This window comes from Medicago sativa, chromosome 4 (assembly GCF_051527215.1).
Source record: "Medicago sativa cultivar Bolivia chromosome 4, Bolivia_mono, whole genome shotgun sequence".
NCBI lineage: Eukaryota > Viridiplantae > Streptophyta > Magnoliopsida > Fabales > Fabaceae > Medicago > Medicago sativa.
The window spans coordinates 18356525-18377972 of NC_140752.1; the positions used below are offsets into that span (position 1 = coordinate 18356525).

At 35.7% G+C, this 21448-nt stretch overlaps 1 protein-coding gene and 1 non-coding gene across 2 annotated transcripts; one reads left to right on the forward strand and one right to left on the reverse strand.

The window, feature by feature from the left end:
- The first annotated feature begins 2601 nt into the window (after positions 1-2601).
- Positions 2602-2708, forward strand: LOC146926906 (small nucleolar RNA R71). The gene has a single exon (XR_015009072.1). It is a non-coding gene; the product is annotated as a small nucleolar RNA R71 (small nucleolar RNA).
- A 5806-nt stretch (positions 2709-8514) lies between these two features.
- On the reverse strand, positions 8515-12501 carry LOC146926907 (F-box/LRR-repeat protein 16-like). The gene is made up of 3 exons (XM_085706989.1): positions 11175-12501; positions 9586-9639; positions 8515-9062 (listed from the first exon to the last, which is right to left on the reverse strand). Exons 1-3 carry the CDS (start codon positions 12499-12501, stop codon positions 8515-8517), a joined length of 1929 nt encoding a protein of 642 aa, XP_085563115.1.
- Positions 12502-21448: the final 8947 nt, after the last annotated feature.

A 21448-nucleotide genomic window follows, 5' to 3' on the forward strand; every position in this document is an offset into this window, starting at 1 on the left:
AGTGAGCTTAAAACTTCATAAGTGAAATTCTCATAACCCCTCATATGTGTTAGCAAATCAGTCCAACCTAGCCTACCTATCAACCTAAAAACATCATCTTTAAGCCCTAGCACATTCAAATCATAGGAACAAGGATATCTAGAGGGATGTAAGGTTTTAGAAGTAAGAATTTTGTACCTGTCCCTTTGTTTGTTATCTTTGAACTGAATTCCATGATTCTTAACTTGTGCTTGCTTCTTTGGGGTAGGACCGGAAGAGCTTGCTGGTTCCTTTCCACTTCTTCTTCGTGAAGCCATTTGACCCTTGTTTGAAATGATTGGAAGGTTTAGGGTTTGGAAAGTTTTTGGTGGAAAGGATCGGTTTAGGGTTGGGTTTGATGTTAAAGGAAGGTTTGTGGGTTTAGATATGGAGATTGGTTAAGGTTTTGTGGTGTTTGGGTTAGGTTTTGAAAGATTAGGGTTTTGGTGAATTATAGGTTTGGATGGATGAAAGATGTTTTTGATTGGTGGTTTGTGTTTGGAATGATGTTTGTGATTGATTGGTGAAAGAATTGAGTGAATTGGTGAAGTTTTGAGGGAGATATGAAGGTTTGAAGGTTTGAAAGTTATGGAGGTTTAGAGAGAAGTTTGAAAGATGAAAGAGGGTTGTGGTTTGTGAATGAGGAAGAAGGAAGAAAAATTTTATGTTATAGGGTGTGTAGAGATCGGGCACGGCCGTGCCACCCTTGCCACGGGCCGTGCCAACTTTCTGTGGCTCAAGGCTATGTTTTTCTTCAAATACCTGGCACGGCCGTGCCAGCCTCAGCACGGGCCGTGCCAACCTTCTAGTAAGGAGGACTTCAAAATTTTTCAATTTCTTGATTTTTTTCGAATCACACTTGGACAAAACAACTTAAAACAAAGAAAAACAAAATAAAAGCAATTAAATGCGTGGGTTGCCTCCCACGAAGCGCTCTTTTAATTTCATTAGCTTGACGGTTAGAAAGAGTCCTTAGAATGGATCAAAGATATCATATTGTGCAGATGACGCTATAAAACGTTCTTTCACAACATGATCGTTAAGCATGCAACAAGAGTAAAGAGCGGGACCCTTCATAACATTTTCCAGATCAAATCCTACCATCTTATCACTCACTTGAAAGACTATCCTACCGTTCTTGACATCTATAAGAGCTCCCGCAGTGGCTAGGAAAGGTCTACCTAGGATTATGGGGACGTCTTCGTCCTCCGCAATGTTAACGACTACAAAATCAGTTGGGATATATATCCCTTCTATTTTAACCGGTATGTCCTCGACAAATCCTACAAGTTTCATGGTAGAACGATCAGCTAGCTTCAACTCTATTTCGGTAGGTTTCAATTCTCCTATCCCTATCCTTTTAAGAAGAGACAAAGGCAGCAAACTAACACTAGCTCCTAAGTCACATAAGGCTTTGTTTATGGTTTCATTCCCAATTTCACATGGTATGGCAAAGCTACCTGGATCTCTAAGCTTAGGGGGTGCTTCTTGGATGATTGCACTAGTTTCCTTGGCCAAGGCTATTGTCTCATTATGCTCTATAGCCCTTTTCTTTGAAAAAATTTCCTTTAAAAACTTGGCATATAGAGGCATCCTAGACAAAGCTTCAGCAAAGGGAAGTTTAATGCAAATCTTCCTAAGTATGTTAACAAATTTTTCAAACTTACCCTCTAGTTTAAGCTTATCAAGATTTAAGGGGGATGTAGTTTTGTTTTCTTCAAGCGGTTTTGCTTCTTCTATCACAATTTTATCACCTAAAGGCTTGACATTTTCTTTCCCAATGTTTTAACCTTAGCAAAAGTTTCGCCTAACTTACTTCCCCCAAAAGATATGACATTAACTTGGGCTTTGGGATTGGCTTCGGTTTGACCAGGAAAGACTCCCGGTGTTTGGGAAGAGGTAGCCACTTGTTGGGCTATTTGAGCGATTTGAGTTTCAAGCATTTTAGAGTGAGTAGCTATAGAATCAACCTTGGTATTGAGCTTGGAAAGAGAATCATTCAGAAATCCGGTTTGGTTTTTAAGTTCTTGAAGTTGTTTGGCTTGGTTGGCAATAGAGTTTTCCAACAAAATTTCCAAATTGGATTTCTGAGTGAATCTTTGGTTGTTTGCATAACCGGGTGGTGCTACTTGTCCATAGGGATTTTGGTTTTTATAAAAATTCTGATTTTGTCTCATCCCTTGGTTGTATTGAGCATAATTCATTTGCTCAACACCATTAATAGCACTACCTAGTTGGCAATCAACACCAGCATGACCAGTTATACCACAAATTTCACAAGAAGGAGTAGAAGCAGAATTGATAGCACTAACATTGAGTTTTTCAGTTAGTGTATCAATTTTAGAAGCAAGGTGGTCATAGTTAGAGACTTCGTACATACCTGCCTCCTTTTTGGAGGATGAAGAACTAGTGATGGCTCTCTCGTCGGTCCATTTGTAATGATTTTGAGCCATGTCTTCAATCAAGGCATACGCCTCCGTGTATTTCTTGTTCATAAGTGCTCCACCTGCAGCTGCATCAACAGACATCTTAGTGGTATAAGACAAGCCATTATAAAAAGTGTGGACTATAAGCCACTTCTCTAGGCCATGGTGGGGACAAAGTCTTAGCATTTCTTTGAAACGCTCCCACGCATCATAGAGAGATTCCCCATCTTTTTGGTTGAACCGCGTGATTTGGTCTCTAAGTTTAGCGGTTTTAGATGGTGGAAAGAAACGGGCAAGGAATGCTTGCCTCATCTGATCCCATGAGGTAATGGAACCGACTTCGAGGGAATGGAACCAAGCGCTAGCTCTATCCCTTAAGGAAAAGGGAAAGAGATGAAGTCTTACGGCTTCTTGGTTCTCCTTCATGGTTCCACTAATTCGTAGGAAAATAGAGATGTGAAGATTGGGATCCTCAGTGGGGGATCCCGAGAATTGGTTTTGCTGCACCAAGTTAAGTAGGGCAGGCTTAATTTCGAAATTGTCATCCTCAACCGTTGGGTACACAATAACAGCTTCTGGCTCAGCCGTAGACGGCGTTGCATACTCTTTGAGAGTGCGATTGGCCATGGCGGTGTTATTTCGTGCACCTCTCTTTCGTTTATGCAAATACCTTTCGATCTCGTTGATTATTACAACTCGATTTCTGGTTTTTCGCATAAAAAATTGAGAACCCAAGAAGTTAACGATAACAGAAAAATAAAAGGCTAAAAATAAAAAGAAAGAGAAAAGAGAAAGAAGAAGAGAGAATTCTAATCACTAAGAAAAAGCTAATTAAATTAGTTAACTCCCCGACAACGGTGCCAAAAACTTGATAGGGCCAAACCGCAAGTGCACGGCCTATCGAAGTAATAGTAGTAAGTAAGAGTATCGTTCCGCTAGGGAGTTGTTCAACTTAATTAACTTTTAGTGAATGATTAGAGGAGAGAAAGTTAGAAAAAGGGAGTTTTATTGCTGAAGGTAAAAACAATAATAATAAAGGGCCTCGGGATCATTGGTTCATCATAATGACAAATCCTTCACTAGACAAGACCTAAACATCTAATTTCATGGTTTACACACTAATTTCTAAAGACCGGTTTCCCTTAGCCCCTCACCTTTCCGATGAAAGTCCGGTGAGAGTTTACTTCTAGCAACCAAGCCTATTTCGCTGACATGATTACTAGAAGATGCATAGAGGATTGAAACTACTCTTTGTCTCAATAATTGCAAAGACTATTTCACTGTTTTGCAATTATTGTCTAGAGTCACTTGTTCCAACATCAAGACTCCGCTCTCGCTGTATGAATTGATGTTTGGGATGATGGATTAACGATTATCAAACCCTCCGCTTTCGCTTCCACAGTTTGATAATTGTTAATCCACGTTAAGACGGTGAATCTAGATTAGAAATTAGGGTTACATAGAAATTAGGGTTTAGGCTTGTTTTGTTTAGGATTGAGTCATTAGACTCCCCAACAATCCCAAGACGAAGAAGTCTACTCACTCATGTTCATCGTAGACATGGGGGAAGAAGAGAGATAAACAGTAAAATAAATTGCAACGAAAGTAAAAAGGAAATAAAGACTTTTTATTGAAATAATACTTGAAATAAACAAAGTAAAAGGTGAATGTTTATGGTGGAGAGCTACTCTATTTATAGCTTTACAATCGACTTAGAAACTAAGCGACTAAAAGGGTAAAACAGTAAAACTACAACAGGGTAACTTGGGCCCGAAGTAAAAGCAGCAAAAGGGGCTTCTGGAGGTGGCACGGCCGTGCCACATGTTGGCACTGGCCGTGCCTAGCTTCTGACTTGGTGGGAACATATTTTTGTTTCGTATCTTCGTATTTTCGCACTGTATTTGCTCCAGTCCTCTTTCTTTTGCTCTAAGACACCTTCCACCATATATTGAAGGTGAGAAAAACACAAGAAGGGGGGGGGGGGGTTGAATTGTGTTTTGAAAAATTCTTCGTTTCTCCTAAAAACTGAACACACTGATCAGAAGCTAAGTGAGACAGCTTCTGAAGTGATAATCAGAATCTAAAAGCAGCGGAATAAAACAGAGAGAGAGAAGAAGAACGACACAAAGCAATTATACTGGTTCCTTCCACAAACCGGAAGTAGTCCAGTCCCCCTTGCACTTCCAAGGAGATTTCACTAAGAGTAATATCTGATTACAATTGCTCAAGCACAGAAGCAAGAGACTTCCTTTGCTCAAGCACACAAGCTAGAGACTTCCTTTGCTCAAGAACACAATCAAGAGACTTCCTGCTCAAGCACAACTGCAAGAGACTTCCTAACTAAACAAAATTACACAGAAAATTGTTTAAGGTTGAACACTTGATATACAATCAGAGGTACTCACAATACAAATCAGATACAGACTCAATGAACTTTAGAATTTCTAAGATATGACTTTGAGACACAGAAATTCTAAGTGAATGCAGAACAATTTCAGCAGAGATTTGGCACTTGTAAAAGTATTGAGAGTCTGTTGTTCAGCATTACCAAAATCTCTAGGTCTTCACTCCTTTATATAGAGGTGTGAAAGAGACGTTGTGAAATTGCCAGCACCCAAAGAGTCGTTGCCGAAGCTTGATCTTTCACCTTTGATCTTTTGCCTGATTTGGTTGTTGTCCTATGAAGAACTAATTTGAAATCCATTCCTTATCCAAAGGAACATCTATGCAGGCGAAGCCGTATTCTGGAGCTGTTTTCTTGTCTTGTAGCGTGGACACAAAACAGAGTAGTGGAGAACGTGGTTGTACAATTCGTACAAATGTCAACGCTTTCGTCCAAATTGCAAACACATGCCTTCAAACACCTTTGAAATGACCGTTGCAAAATTCCACTAATCCTTTGTAGCATTTTCGAATCCAATAGACAGCTTTTGCAGTGATAATTCTTCAATTCTTGAATCTTTGCAAATCCAGTTGATATTCAGCTTCTGGTGAAATAGCTTCTGATGAGGCAGCTTCTGATGAGGCAGCTTCTGATGATATGACTTCTGCAGCTTCTGATGATGCAGCTTCTGATGATATGACTTCTGGACCTCTTGTCTTCAGGAGCACTATTCTTACTTCAGAAGCGACTTAACTTCAGGAGCACGTTGCCTTCAGGAGCGTCCAAGCTTCAATTATGTTGTTTCCTTTGCTCTATATTTGCTCATTCAGAACTAATGGTGATGTAACTTTTTAATTATGGTCCTGTACACTTGAACAAATATTAGCTAGTCCAATTTACAATTTTTAATACCTTGTTATCATCAAAACTCTTTAAGGTTCATTGTTAAACACATTTTGTTCCAACAATCTCCCCCTTTTTGATGATGACAAACAAAAGTATTTAAAACTAAACTAAATAAAGCATTAAAATATACTAATCTATGACTCATCATTCACTGTTACCACAACAGTAAATTATATGCCATTTCTAGCCAATCTGTCTGGTTTCAATCACAAAGGATTGAAGTAGATTTAAGACCATCCCAAAATTCCCCACACGGCCGACGCGATCTCATAAACATTGGACCCTGCAAATCTCAAGAGATTTAAACAGATCAAGAACCAAATGATAGAAAAAGAAATTAGCAAGAACCCGAGAGAGATGGGGCCAAAGAAAAAAGAAAAAAAACCACAACCGAAAGCAGAAGAACGTCTTTAAATATTTTTCGAAAAGTCCGGTCCATTCCAAGGTAGTGGTACTCTGTTTGTGTTTTTAAGTCATTGTTAGTTTGTGTTGTCATACTGGCACTACTACAATAATAATATTTTGTAACACTTGAAAATTGTAACTAAATCCAGAAAAATGTTACTAATTAATTTAGTAACACTTGAACAATTGTAAGGCAAAGCCTGTGTTACTAAAGAGTTTTAGATGCATTTTATAGTACTATCCGTAACAATCAAAAAGTGCCGCAAATGTTACATTATTGTAACACTTTTTGTATCACTGGTAACAATAAAAAAAATGTTGCATTTATCATTTTTGAGAAGTTGTAAAAAGTGTTGCAATATTATATAGGCTAAAAAATTGTGAATCTACTAAAAAATGTTACTAATTGGAATGGAATAGAAAATGTGGATTATCTAGAAATCACATAACAAGTGGATTATCTAGAAATCACATAACAAGTGTCTTTACATAATCCAAACAAATCACAATACTATATTTGGATCAACATGTTGAACCACAATTTTGGATAGCATTACAATGAAATAAGATATCCTAACTAAACTTAGTAATCACTTTTTTCACCAAAATCTAAAAAAAAAAAAAAAACTAGCCATGAGGGCGCCCATGCAATTGATAAGGGAGTGACCAATTGTTGCTTTGTATCTTTGCTTTTTGTGTCCTATGTACAACTTGTGCAAGGCACCATTGATTAATAAATATGCTAATTTCAAAAGGAAAATGTAATTTCTCCTTTTCAAAAAAAAAAAAAAGTGTAATGTGTGTCACGTCACAGTCTCAATTAAAAAAATAAGTGAAATAGAAGACACTACTTTTTTTTGAGAGAAGGAAGACACTACTCTGGTCAGGATGTTTGTGCCTATTCCTGGAACAAAACCTTGGTGTCTTAGCAATTAGTATTATCATGGATACTCTATTGTAAATTTTAGTCATACACAAAAATATTATCTATAGGGGATATGGGTAACAAAGAAATTGGAATTAGCCACTGACTCAAGACCGTACAAGTATTAACAAAGAAATAATGAATTACAAATAGATTACTCATAATTTTGATTGAGACATGAGAAACTGGCTATGCATATCATCAAGATAACACTTCTGAATCTGATGGAGACAAAAGAGGAAAGAACACTTCTGAATCTGATGGAGACAAAAGAGGAAAGAAATCTTCAATAACTTACTAACTACATTAGACGATCGGTACTACTCTAACCAATTTTGCCAACTAGGCGAGTAATTACATAGGTTTCTTGTTCCGCAAGTTATATATGTGTGAACTTCCTTTTTCTTTTGTAGCTCTTAGACTTTCTTTGCGAGTTTTGAGGAAAGGGGAAGGAAAGGCTTAGGAGGGGAAGGGAAGGGAAGGAAGGGAAGGGAGAAAGGAGGGAAAGCCTTCCCCTTGTTTGAGAGTTAAAGAAACCAACAAGAAAAAGAGATTGATGGCTTATGTGATAATTTTACTATTTTACCATTTTTTCCTCTTAAAATCAATACATTGTGTTATACTTTGTAATTTATCTTGTAAATTATAATTGGAATTTTGAATTATTATGAGTACAATTGTCAATTTGCATGTTTAACCCCCCATAACCCCCAATTTGGGGGAACTTTAAAATTGGACAAATGAAGCCCTTTAAAACCACCCAAAACATTTCCCTGTTTTTTTAAAACTCCCAAACAAGGGTTTACCTCTCCATAAGCCTTTCCTTCCCGTTCCCTCCAAAACCCAACTCGCAAACAAAGTCTTAGGATCAAGCACATTATCATTTCCTTCCAATTTATTTTGATAATAAAAAATACAAATTTCTTCCTCAGAGAAACTTATATTTTATTTTGAGCATTGTTCATTACATACATGGTAATTCCTACTAATATGCTAACAAGTTTCTTATGTTATAGGTAGCTGAACTTAAGAAACATGAGTGCAAACAACGCACCCAATCTGAAGACAGATTACCAAACAAATGGATTCATGTGTGCAACCTAGGAACCATAATAAGGACAATATCCACAAGCAATCATCACTACATTATCACATTAACATTGAATGAACTTTATGCTGAAATAGCAAACTCCAACTCCCATAATTTTCTAACATCATTAATTGAACTTTCATTTCAGTCCTAAGTATAAGCTATGCTCCCTCTACTAGTTTATTCAAATAAAAGAAAATACTGTCAATTGTTGATATTTCTTGGTAAGTGTTATGGAAAACAAAGAATGAAAAGGATCTCATTTCTCATGTGAATGTATGTACAAGCAGTATTTATAGGCAAAAGGAAGATTACAATTAGCCTAATTACAAGCTAACTGAACATGATTAAGTAAACTAAACTAGTTAACTTGCATCTCAAGTAAACTAGGAGACCTCACTTTATTATGCTCTTCTTTCTCTAATAGTCCCCCACAAGCTGGAGAATGGTATATATTTAACATTCCCAGCTTGAATAAGAGTGTATGGAAGGGTTGAGGAAGGAGAGGTTTAGTGAAGAAGTCTGTAAGCTGGTCAGATGAAGAGACAGGAAGAAGTTTCATGATGCCTGCTTGTGCCTTTTCCCTAACCAAGTGACAATCAATCTCAAGGTGCTTAGTTCTTTCATGTAAAACTGGGTTAGCTGCAATGTGCAGAGCACTTTGGTTATCACAGTAAAGCACATGAAGTTTCATAGTTGAAACATGCAGATCCTTAAAGAGATAAAGAAGCCACTGCAATTCACAAGTAGCTGCACCTAAAGCGCGATATTCAACTTCTGAAGAAGATCTGGAGACAGTCAATTGCTTCTTAGTCCTCCAAGAGATCAAAGATTTTCCAAGAAAGAAGCATTGGCCTGAGATTGACCTCCTGGAATCCAAACAACCAGCCCAGTTTGCATCTGAGTACCCTGATAAGCACAGAGATGAGTCTCTAGGAAACATATCAAACCATGACCAGGACATTGCTTCAGATACCTTAAGATTCTAGTGGCAGCTGTGAAATGCTTTTCAGTGGGAGAAGTAAGAAACTGGCTCAATTGTTGAGTGGCAAAAGTAATATCAGGCCTTGTGTTGGTGAGATAGATGAACTTGCCTATCAATTATTGAGTGGCAAAAGTGATATCTGGCCTTGGGTTGTGTCCCGCACGTGAGGCATAAAAAATCACTAGCCGAAAAATATCTAGCTTTGAGTAGTCTAGTGATCAGAGAGTTTGGGTTAGTGAGCAACATCCACGCCTGTTTACCCATCATTGCCATGTTGAAATCCTTCAGACTTTTGAAACCCATGCCACCAAAGCCTTTAGGAACAGTGAGGCATTCCCAAGATAGCCAATGCACACCTCTATTACCACCATTATCGTGTCCTCACTAGAATGCATTTAACATTTTTTTAATTTTCCTTTATCAGGGTGTTAGGTAGCAAGAAGGTACTCATGACATAAGAAGGGATTGATTGAAGGGCGGATTTTATGAGAACATCCCTTTCTGCCTTTGAAAGACATCGACTACTCCAGGAATTTATCTTGACCCGAACTCGATCCATGATAAATTTAAATGTGGCTGATTTGCTTCTACGAACCATGGATGAAACACCTAGATAAATTCATGTACCTAGAACCTATCTGACCCCATGATTTTAGCTATTATTTTTTCTTTACATAACCAAAAATGATTTTAAATCATACACATTGTTGTTATAAATTTTATATGAGATAAGATCCATTGACACTATCTCAAAAATATCCATTGACTAGTGTAATTTTTGACTGACACCAAATTTCAATCTTTCAACCTAATCAATCCAATGACTTCAAATATTATTATTTACTAAGTTGATGCTCACATCACGTATTGTATCGGGATGCCGTTGCTTTACCAAGCTAAAAAACCATATGGCATTAACACCATAACCCAAATGGAAAACGGTAAGTTGAATCAAAATCAGTTGGCAAAATAAAATAGCAACATGTATCCCAACTGCGGCCTCCGTCTCCGCAAAGTGCAAACCCTGTCAAAGATGACAATATCAATTACCAATTTTTACATATGTTTGGATTCATTAGCTTTACAAATTCAACTAAATAATCACTTCCTACTTGAGTAGATAAAAGTGAGAAACCTTCAGATATACTAAAAGTGCAGGATAAAAAGGGGAAATAATTAGCATTACCACATGCAAGAATTTGCAACACTGCTACTAAACAAATATGCTTCATACTAAATAACTACTTGTCAATTTACATCAAATATTCATTTGAATGTCCACTTCTCAAGGAACAAAACTACATAAATTTCTGGAACAGTTATAGACAACGACAAATAATCTTGACACAAAGCTACACTAGTCACAAAGAGAAGACCCCTCACCAGCTCTGGTTTAGATCCCTTGAACCAAAAGAGATTTTAAAAAGTTCATTATATAAATCGGAATTTAAACAATAAATCATTCAAAGTTCAGCATGTAAATTCAAAACAATTTTTTTTAATACATTTTAACTAATACATATTCATAAAACTTAAGGTTTCTAATCCTAAAGAGGAAACAAGATCCAAACTCTAGAAAGCATGAAAAAGTATCCGAAAATAATCAAAAGAGAAATCAAGCTTGACTACTCAATTAATTCTAGTAAAGTGATGTCCGAGATTTCGAATCATATAGATGTTCACAATACCTATAATTCTATTACATATATCATACAAAGTGTAATTAAACCCTAGTTTCTTATATAATGGCAAGGAAAAAGCAGGACCGAAAACTATGTGGGTCAATGTTTGCAAGTTTTGTCCCGAAAGATACAAGAAAAAGCTGGTTCTCAAAAGTTGGTAGGACCAATGGAAAACACAAAGTAATATCTGAGAAATGTGTGCTAAAACAGTTATGCAAAACACATGTTGCCAATAAGGACTTCAATAAGTATGACACAAAAATCTTACTTGTGTATATAACACCACCTGCTCTAATTGCACAATACCTTAAGCAGTTATCATGCACGAACCGAGGAATTCCCACTTATTGTCACTGAATGAATAGCGAGGTGGAGCAATTATCTTTCTCAATGATGGCCTTGAAAATACAATTAAGGAAACAACGTTAGCGTGCACTTCAAGGCAGTTCCTCAAATTGATTTCCCTCAGTTGCGTGCAGTTTTCTACCACATGCTTCAATCCAGTCTCCGTGACAATATAACAACCTTCCAGTAACAGGCGCAAAAGCCTACAACAACTCTTTGAGATCATACGTAGTGCTTCATCATCAACTTCTGTGTATGACAAGTTCAATACCTCCAATTTGGGAACTTCAAAGTTCATTTTGGGTACCATCACTATTGGATAGTGGGATAAGTTCAAATGTTTAATCTTACTACAATTTCTCAAAAGGTAACAAATACCTTCTTCAGACCCATTAAAATAAAATTCATTTCCAGAATTGACTCTGCACCGGCTCAAATCAAGCCGCTGCAAATTAGGGAATAAGCATGGAACCATTTCGATGATTTCATTTCTTATCCACCAACTGTGAACCAAATGGAGAGACTCCAGTTGAGGGCTTACACCAAAATGCACCAAAGAATAAGAATTGGTAAAGGATAAAGAGTGCAATGTTGGTCTCTCATGTAGAGTAGAAGCAATGCCTGCGTTGGTTAGTTTAGGACAGTCTATTATGATGGCCTCTTCCAGAAGCTTACAATTCTTAAACAAGTTGAAAAGCAATCTGTTGTTGATATACCTATGACTAGAGAGATTTACCTTGCGGAGTTTGGAAAGTGCCAATGAAAGAGCCTCTACTCCAACGGTGCAATTGTTTTTGTGACCATTTCCGGGGTAACTGAGGTCTAGTTCTTCAAGTAGAGGAAAACACTCGGCAATAAGTAAGATGTCAGTGTTATGGATATAATTAATGTGGGAACAAGTGAGACAGGTCAAAGTTGTAATCTTCTGGGACAAAGCTCGCAACCCATTTTTGGGAATGATAGGTTTGTTGGAGAGATCAAGTGCTGTAATGTTCAATGGGAAACTAGAGACTTCGAGGAGAAGAGCATTGTAGTCAGCGTGGTGCCTTGGGATGTCAGCAGTGTGATAGCGGGAGAGGTTGAGGGAGGTGAGGTTGGGGAACCTTTGAAAGAAGTGAGGGAGGAAAGGGCGTGTTGCAGAAGAGATGGTGAGAGAGAATTTGTGGCGGTTGGTGAAGGAGAGGAACTCTTTCGATACGGTGGAGAGAGGTTTTAAATAGCGGTCGTAGTCGGCGTCGTTGCCGTCGTGGAGGAGTTTGAAGATGCGTAGCCAGCAATCATCCGGTAAATAAAATAAATCTGCTGTAGAAGCAATTATTTTTTTCTTAGCAGCCATTACTTTTTTCTTTGTGGAAGAGAAAAATTGAGAGACCGAGAGAGTTTTGAGAAAGTAGGAGAATTTAGGGTTTGGTTAGGTTAAAGAAGGAGAAATATATATACACACGGATAACACTACGCTCATCCAAAGTTGGATTGTTTCCCAAGTTAAATTTAGGGCTCGTTCAAGAAAAAGAAAATTCCCATCCAAATCAAAGTCCACTTTTTTTTTTTATATTTTTTTTAAATAAAAGGGTTAATAGTGCTTTACCCCTGTAGTATAGGTTATTTTCGGGTTTACACCCTGTAAATCTTTATTTTTTTGATTTATCCCTGTAAAAAAATTTGTTTTGATTTACCCCTCTAATAGGTCATTCAAAAACAAATTTTATTTTATTTTTCCAGAAATTTTGGTTTTTGAATGACCAATTAAGGGGGTAAATCAAAACAAATTCTTTTTACAGGATGTAAAACCGGAAATGATCTATATTACAGGGGGTAAAGCACCATTAACCCTAAATAAAATCAAAGTTAACTTTTTATATTAAACAAAACATCCCCTAAAATAAAGAAGACAATAAATATGCGGATGATACTTTGTGTATAGGTGAAGCTATGGTGGAGAATCTTTGGACTTTGAAGGCCTTATTGAGAGGTTTTGAGATGATATCGGGGTTGAAAGTTAATTTTTATAAAATTTGTTTGATAGGTGAAAATGTTTCATTGACATTTATGGTGATGGCTTGTAATTTTTTGAATTATAGTGAAGGAAAAATCTCATTTACTTATTTGGGGTTAACGGTGGGTGCTAATCTCCGAAAGCTACTTGGGAGCCGTTGTTGGAAAAGTTGAGAAATACTCTAAACTCTTAGGACAATAAATATGTGAGTTTAGGTAGTCGTGTGGTTCTTCTAAACACGGTCTTGAATCCGGTTATTTTATATCTTACTTTATTGAAAATGCCGGAAAGGGTGGTAAAGAAGATAGTTCATATTCAAAGTGAGTTCCTTTGGGGAGGTGTGAGAGGCGGACGAAAAGTTTGTTGGGTTAAATGGAGGAAGTTTTGTCAACCAAAATATAGGGGGTTTAGGAGTTAAAGAATTTGAGGTTGATGAACTTGAGTCTTCTAGCAACATGGCGATGGAGGTTGATCCAAGATGGTAATCCACTTTGGAAGAAGGTTTTGGAAGACAAATACAAGTCTAGGATATGAGGTTTGGCGGATATGGCGGAAGTGTCGTGGTCACAATATACATCAAGGTGGTGGAAGGAGTTGATTTCTTTCGAGGAGGTGGGGGGGCTCAAATTGGTTCAAACAAAGGGTAGTGAGAATATTGAAAAACGGAAGGAAAACTAGTTTTTGGAAGGATATTTGGGTGGGAAATTCACCTCTTCATGTGATGTTTCCACGCCTTTACTCCATCTCAAACCAAAAAGAAACAACAGTGAGAGATATTGGCTTGAGGAGTGATAGTATTGTATCTTCAAACCTAACGTGGCGTAGGTGCCCTTTTAATTTAAAACCTTGACGGGTGTGGCTGCAAGCGCTATGGGTGGAGATAAGGAAGATGTTTGGTGGTGGCAACCCAAATGAGCTCGTGCTATAAGGTTTTGGATGGTTTATTGATCTAAGAAGGGGAGTTTAATAGGTTGGAGGAGGTGGTGTATGAATATTTTTGGAAAAGTCCGACTCCCTCTAAAGTGTTGGTCTATATGGCCAATAAGGTTGCAAGCTAGAGGGAGGGGGTGAATAACTTTTTGAAAAGTATTTTTTTTTCCGGAGTTTAATAAAAAGCGAGTTTTAACGAAATCAACTATTAGATTCGTGCGCGAACAATCGCAACAATTAACAAAAGAATAAATCTATGTGCGATAAGATTTAATCTAGAATTGAGAGATTCATGATACAAATCTTATATACAATCAAACTTTAATCAACCTTGAACAATTTACAAAACTTTTAGACAATTTCAAACCAAACCTATATGAACAATAATACCAATCTATCAATTGAAAACACAATGCATATGATATTGAAGAATTAAATGGAACTTGCACTCAATTGATCTAAGCTAAATTAATAAACTTAATTCAATGAATTAGATTAACTTCTGATGAAAAACCAACTTAGATCAACACTAGCAATTATCCTAACAATTATTCAATTAATCACATTCAATAACGAAAAGTAAAAAGGATAGGGAAGAAGAAATACACCGATATTTTTATAGTTTCTTGTCCTCGCTAGAGCTACGTCTACTGTAACGCCCGTTTCGATTATTTAATTATTTTAAATGAGTTTTAGAATATATTTATATGATTAGTGTGATTTATAAGATTTATGTGATTTATATGATTTTAGAGAAATTTATGAGACATTGTGACTTATTTTATTGTTTAATAAAATAACATTCGAAAATAAAATAAATATTAAGTTGTGGGGTTATTTTGTGTAGAAATATATTTGTTATTTGATGTAGAGATATATTTGTTATTTTGTATAGAAATATATTTGTTATTTGATGTAGAGATATATTTGTTATTTTGTGTAGAAATATATTTGTTATTTGATGTAGAGATATATTTGTTATTTGTGCAGAAATATATATGTTATTTGTTGTAGAAATATATTTGTTATTTTGTGTAGAAATATATATGTTATTTTGTGTAGAAATATATTTGTTATTTTGTGTGGAAATATATATGTTATTTTGTGTGGAAATATATATGTTATCTGGTGTAGAAATATATTTGTTATTCAGTAAAGAGGTATATTTGTTATTTGGTGTATTAATATTATTAGGTGGGAGAGATATATATTTAATTTAGAAATAAATAAGATTATGAGGAAAAGAGTAATTTTGAGGTGTAAGAGAAATTAGATGATGGGTTATAAATAAGAGAAGTTAGGTTTAGAAAGACATAGAACGTACGATCAGTTTTTGGAGAAAACAAGGTTTAGAGAGAAGAGAAGAGAAGAGAAGAGAAGAGAGAAGGGTTGCCAATCGATAATTTGAAGGTAAGGGTGATACCAACTTTCAGTAATATTAAGTCTGTAATTCTGATAATTAGATTTAACATGTTGTAGGTTGAGTTTATGAGAATTTGAGAATTAGGGTTTTGAGAGAGATTTGATACTTAGATGATGAAAACTTGTTGAATTGATGTAGAAATTGTGTACAGACCTTAGATAATCCATATGATGATTATTGGAAGTAGTTTTGAGGTTAGAACCATGAGATTAGGTGAAACTTGGAGAAAATCTGCATTCTGCCCGAATTTTGATATTATAACTGGTATTGATCGGTGCGGAATTGATCTCAGGTGTAAACACGAAAGTTGTAGGTATGGATGTTAGCTTTCTAATGTCGTTGGTCTCACGTCAAAACGATTTATAGAACTTGAGTTATAGTCAAATTACTGCACGTAGGTCACAGTGAATTTTTATGGACTTTCAACACAACTTTTCCGAATTTAAAATGAAAACTGGTATTGATCAGTACAGAATTGGTCTTAGACGTAAACATGAAAGTTTTAGATAATTTTGTTAGCTTTCCAGAGGCTTTGGTTTGACGTGAATATGATTTTTAGTCTTTGAGTTATGACGAAAATACTACAGGGAGGTCTTAGCGAAATTGCACAGTGACAGCATTCTCTGTTTCATGTTTCTGCGTTTTGTTCATATGTTTCTGTTTTGAATTGATCTTTGTTGTAAACATGAAAGTTGTTGATATTTGTGATATCTTTCCAGTAGCTTTGGTTTGACATGAAAATATGTTGTGGATAATTTATTAAGTTTTTACAAAGATACATAGCGAATTATTGTTGATGTTTAAATACGATGTTATATGATGTTGTTTATGATTGATGAATATGATGTTTTAAGATGTTGTTTATTATCATTTGATATTGTTATATTATGATATGACATGAATTATTTATGTGATCCATATGTTGTCAAGATGCTAAGATGTTAAGATGTTAAGACGTTAAGATGATAAGAGTTGTTAAGTCGTCGAGTCGTTATGAAGTCATCAAGTTGTTAAAATGTTATGTTGTCAAGATGTTAAGATGTTAAGATGTCATAGATGTTCATGAAGTTTCTAAGACGTGAGATGTTGAGTCCATGCATACTCATTTAAAGATGAGGGCTCATGCCCTGGAGCTTTTGCTCAACCACGACGATGGAGCTTTTGCTCAACCATGACGATGGAGCTTTTTCTCAACCACGATGATGAGGGCTTATGCCCTAGGAGTATATTTATGCTCAACCACGACGATGAGGGCTTATGCCTTAGAATGGTACCACATGCATTTGTATTTGTCAAGATGATTTGAGAAGTTGAAGTTGCATAGTCGAGTCGAAGTTGTTAAGATGTTAAGATGTCAAGTTGTCGAGTTGTTAAGATGTTAAGATGTCAAGTTCTCGAGTTGTTAAGAAGTTAAGATGTTAAGATGTCAAGTTGATGAGCTAATAATGAAGTGCTTTATGAATGATTATGATGCTTAAGATGATGAATGATTATGATATTTATGATGATTGATTATGAAGTTGCTTATGATGATTGATTATGAAATTGTTTATGATAAGATGCTATGTGATTTATGATATGATGCTATGTGATTTATGATAAGATGCTACATGTTTACTAATGATGATATGTGATGATGTTTGTGATATTTATGATGATATATATGATGTTATGATTAAGATGATATATGATGTTTATGATTATTATTATGATAATATAAGATGAAGTTTATGACTAATGTAGGAAGATTAATGATACTAGTTAATGAAGTTTAAGTTGTTAAATGTGATTGATGAATTATATGCTTAATATTGTTGTTGGTGAAATCTCACCCCTTTGCTTGAAAATGTTGCTCTTCGTATGGGTAACTTGCAGGTAACCAAGATTAGTTGCGGTCGTGAGTGGACTCCTCACAAGTGTGTCTTAGGTGCTCTGATACGTAACGGGATGAGATTATGTCTTTACTTTCTGTTCCTTACGTATTACTTTATGAATCTTTCAAGAATTGATGTTGAACTAAGTTTTGAAGGATAAATATTTATTTATTCAGTTTATGTTTTTAGAAAAAGAATGTGACATTCCGTTTAAGTTGAATGACTCTGATTTTTATTATGAAATTTTTATGTTGGGAAAACGGGGTGTTACATCTACTCTTCTTGTTGAAGTACACCTTCACCAAGGTCATCCACTAAGTAACAAATGTTGAATACAATATGTTTACAAGAGTTCCTTGAAATTAAACCTAATTCTTCAACTCCTATGCAAACACTCCCCCAAACTTCAAATGCCCTTTGAATTTGGTGCTCCTTGAATCTTCGAATCCTTGAATACCCATGCACCCCTTTGAACTTTTCACTCGAGCCTTCGATGCTACGTCCGGTAAGCGAATCCCCTTCGACTTCAAGAACGGTTAGAAAGACCCCCAAGCCCTTTGGAGGTGGAATGAAATTATTCAGTTCACTTTGGAACCTTGATTAAGCCCAACCAATTTCCTTGAAAGAACCGACTTGCAATCCCTACTAGCACCCTAGATAATCAATGTGACTCAAAGAACAAAGTGATTCTAAGAAAAAGTGTTTAATCTTGAAGAATGTATGAACAATGAGTTTGAGACCTAGAGAGAATAGTTGCAAGTGATTCAATGAATTGAAAGTTATGAGGAGAGGAGTTTATATAGTAATGGTAATGAAGAGCAAAATTTTGAGCCAAAACAACTAAATGAATCGATTCATCAAATGAGTGAATCGATTCAAACCACTATATGAAAATCTGAAGAAGGGAGAATGCTCTGAAGATTGATACTCATCAAATGAATTTTGAGTCGATTCAGACTGCCCAGGATGAATGTTGATATGATTCATAACAGAGTGAATCGACTCAAAGTGAGTCAAAGACAAATGATGGTACGATTCATGCATTTTTTAGTTTAATCAAAGTGAATCGATTCAGACATGTTATGAATCGATTCACACAAAGTCAGAGGCTTTTGTGATACGATTTAGATGTGTATGAATCGATTCATGCAGTGAAATATAAAATTTTGACAAATATGCAAACAAAAGGAAGGTTAGAGGCACACGTAGGCTAGGGTGCTTTAACATATTCTAATGTAGCAAATCTCAACTTAAAACATAAAATGATAGACAAGCTAACATCATCAAAAACTAGCTAGATGCTTCATGGTAGTGGTGTTCTCTTGGACTTTACTACTAGACCGATTTCCAATTCGAGTACATCTTGCAGCTTGGAATATGTTGAATCTGAATGCTTCGGAAAATTGCGTGATGTGTGATAGGCGAGAGGAATCCGGAATTCACCTATTTTTACATTGTGAGGAGGTGCAAAGGTTTGGCTTGATGTTATGGTGTGGCTTGTATTTAACTTCCGTACACCACCAAATTTTTTTGTGCACTTAGAGTGTTGGAGCAGGGAGGCTTGGACAAAAAAGCTTAGAAAAGGCTTTTGGATGATTTGTCATACTTCCATTACGGTAATTTGGAACGAGCCAAATGGTAGAACTTTTAATAATCGCTAGAAGAAGCCGGGTGAGTTGGTGGAAGATATAAAAGTTTTATCATGGCATCGGAGTCTTAGTAGATTAGACATTGCAACTTGTCTTAGTAGAGTTGGAACTTGGAACCCAAAAGATTGTCTAAATATAGGAGATGAGGTGGAAGGAGATGGTGGGGTGGCACTCTGTTTGTGTTTTTAAGTCGATGCAATTGATAAGGGAGTGACCAATTGTTGCTTTATGTCTTTGCTTTTTGTGTCCTATGTACAACTTTGTGCAAGGCACCAGCGATTAATAAATATGCTGATTTCATTTCAAAAAAAAAAAAAAATTATGAATGTAATGTGTGTCACGTAACAATCTCAATTAAAAAAATAAAGTGATATAGAAGACACTACTTTTTTTTAGAGGAGAGAAGAAGACACTAATCTGGTCAGGATGTTTGTGCCTATTCTTGGAACAAAACCTTGGTGTCTTAGCAGTTAGTATTATCATGGATACTCTATTGTAAATTGTAGTCATAAACAAAAATATTATCTATATTGGGGATATGGGTATCAAAGAAATTGGAATTAGCCACTGACTCAAGACCATACAAGTATTGGGGATAATAGATTACTCATAATTTTGATTGAGACATGAGAAACTGGCTATGCATATCATTAAGATAACACTTCTGAATCTGACGGAGACAAAAGAGGAAAGAAAACTTCAATAACTTACTAACTACATTAGACGATCGGTCTAACCAATTTTGCCAACTAGGCGAGTAATTACATAGGTTTCTTGTTCTGCAAGTTATCTATGTGTCAACTTCCTTTTTCTTTTGTAGCTCTTAGGTTCAAGCACATTATCATTTCCTTCATATTTATTTTGATTCAATATTAGTTTTTTTTTTTTTTGATTCAATATTAGTTAATAGTTTGTTATTGATAATAAAAAAATACAAGATTAATATTCATTCCTTGATTAGTTGCAGGGACTATGAACTCTGCACCTGTTTCTGATTTGAAGTTTGCAGGAGAGAGTATTCCAATCCAAAACTTTCTTTCATCTTCTTAGGCAATAATTGCAAGACAGTAGGAACGTACTCGAAGCAGCTACAACTGATTTATAAACACATTCATGAAGACAAAATAATGTGCTGTGAATGGGAACTTCTGAGAGGGATTGATGCACAACTGACACTGTTTACCGAAAGATTGCATTGATCTGAAATGCATTCAAAAACAGAAAGAAAAAAGAAAAACCGTGACTACAATGCAATGCAATGATCATCACCATTCCTAAATCACAATTACTTAGAAACTTTGAGCAAGCAGTTGCAAAGTAGAGTATATCAAAATACTATTAATCTCCACAGAGAAAAAGAAATATCAAAGTTCCTCAAAAAGTTTCAGGATAAAACTGATTCTAAGCTAAAGAGCAAACCTCGCCTAGTGCATCGCCATTAATATTTCGTGAGATTCTCTTCCTAAATAAATTCCTGAATGTTTATATTTTGAAAGAAACACACAAAAGATGAGGTGACCTGACCAGAGAAATGTGCATTTGTCCAACAGCTTCAAAAGCAAACATGCTGATGATGGGGCTTGTTAGCAAGGAGGTCGAGGAGGTGACTTTTGAATACACTATTCAAGATTGTCTTATCAGAAGATAGTTTATTCCGGCTAGAAAGTTTAACTGATATAAGTAAATTAGTGATCCAAGCATAAGAAAGTAAATTATCATGACCAATATTGATCCAAATAACACTATAAATGACTATTTAAAATTCACTGATATACCTCGACATAAACTAAACCGATTCTCGGCAGTTATAACCTGCAAAACACTTTCCTCCCTAGATTCTACTGAGTTCTCTTTAAGAACGTCTTTTATTGTTACATTTCTCATGAAATTTTTCAATTGGTACTGGATTACTCTACTTAATTGACTGAAACAAATTAATGACATATTAAAAGGACTGTTTTGTCAGATGTTGTGAAGGTAGAATGCCATTCTTGATGTTGCACACTTCTTTGATAAAATTAGTTTATAATTAGAATCCTTAGAATTAACTATAAAAAGAAACTGAAATCAAACAGATATCTACTTCTTTGAAAAATAAATCTAAAAGTAGTCTCTTGTATAGCATGAGTTAATGTGGGAAACAATTGAAAAAGAAAATGCTTGAAAATTTAGTATCTGATAGTAATGATCCTTCAATCAGCAAGATTTATTAACATATAGAAGCTTATCAAACAACTTATGTTTTATGCAGTTACATTAAGGAATTGTGTTAACGGAGCAATAGTTGAATAATTGAATAATATCTGCAACTACTTATAAGTAAATGTAAAGAATCATCTTGGGAGTCTTGATGACCTTCTCTGCCTGCCTTCATCATCTTCTTCCAGCAGAATAATCAATTAACAAACTAA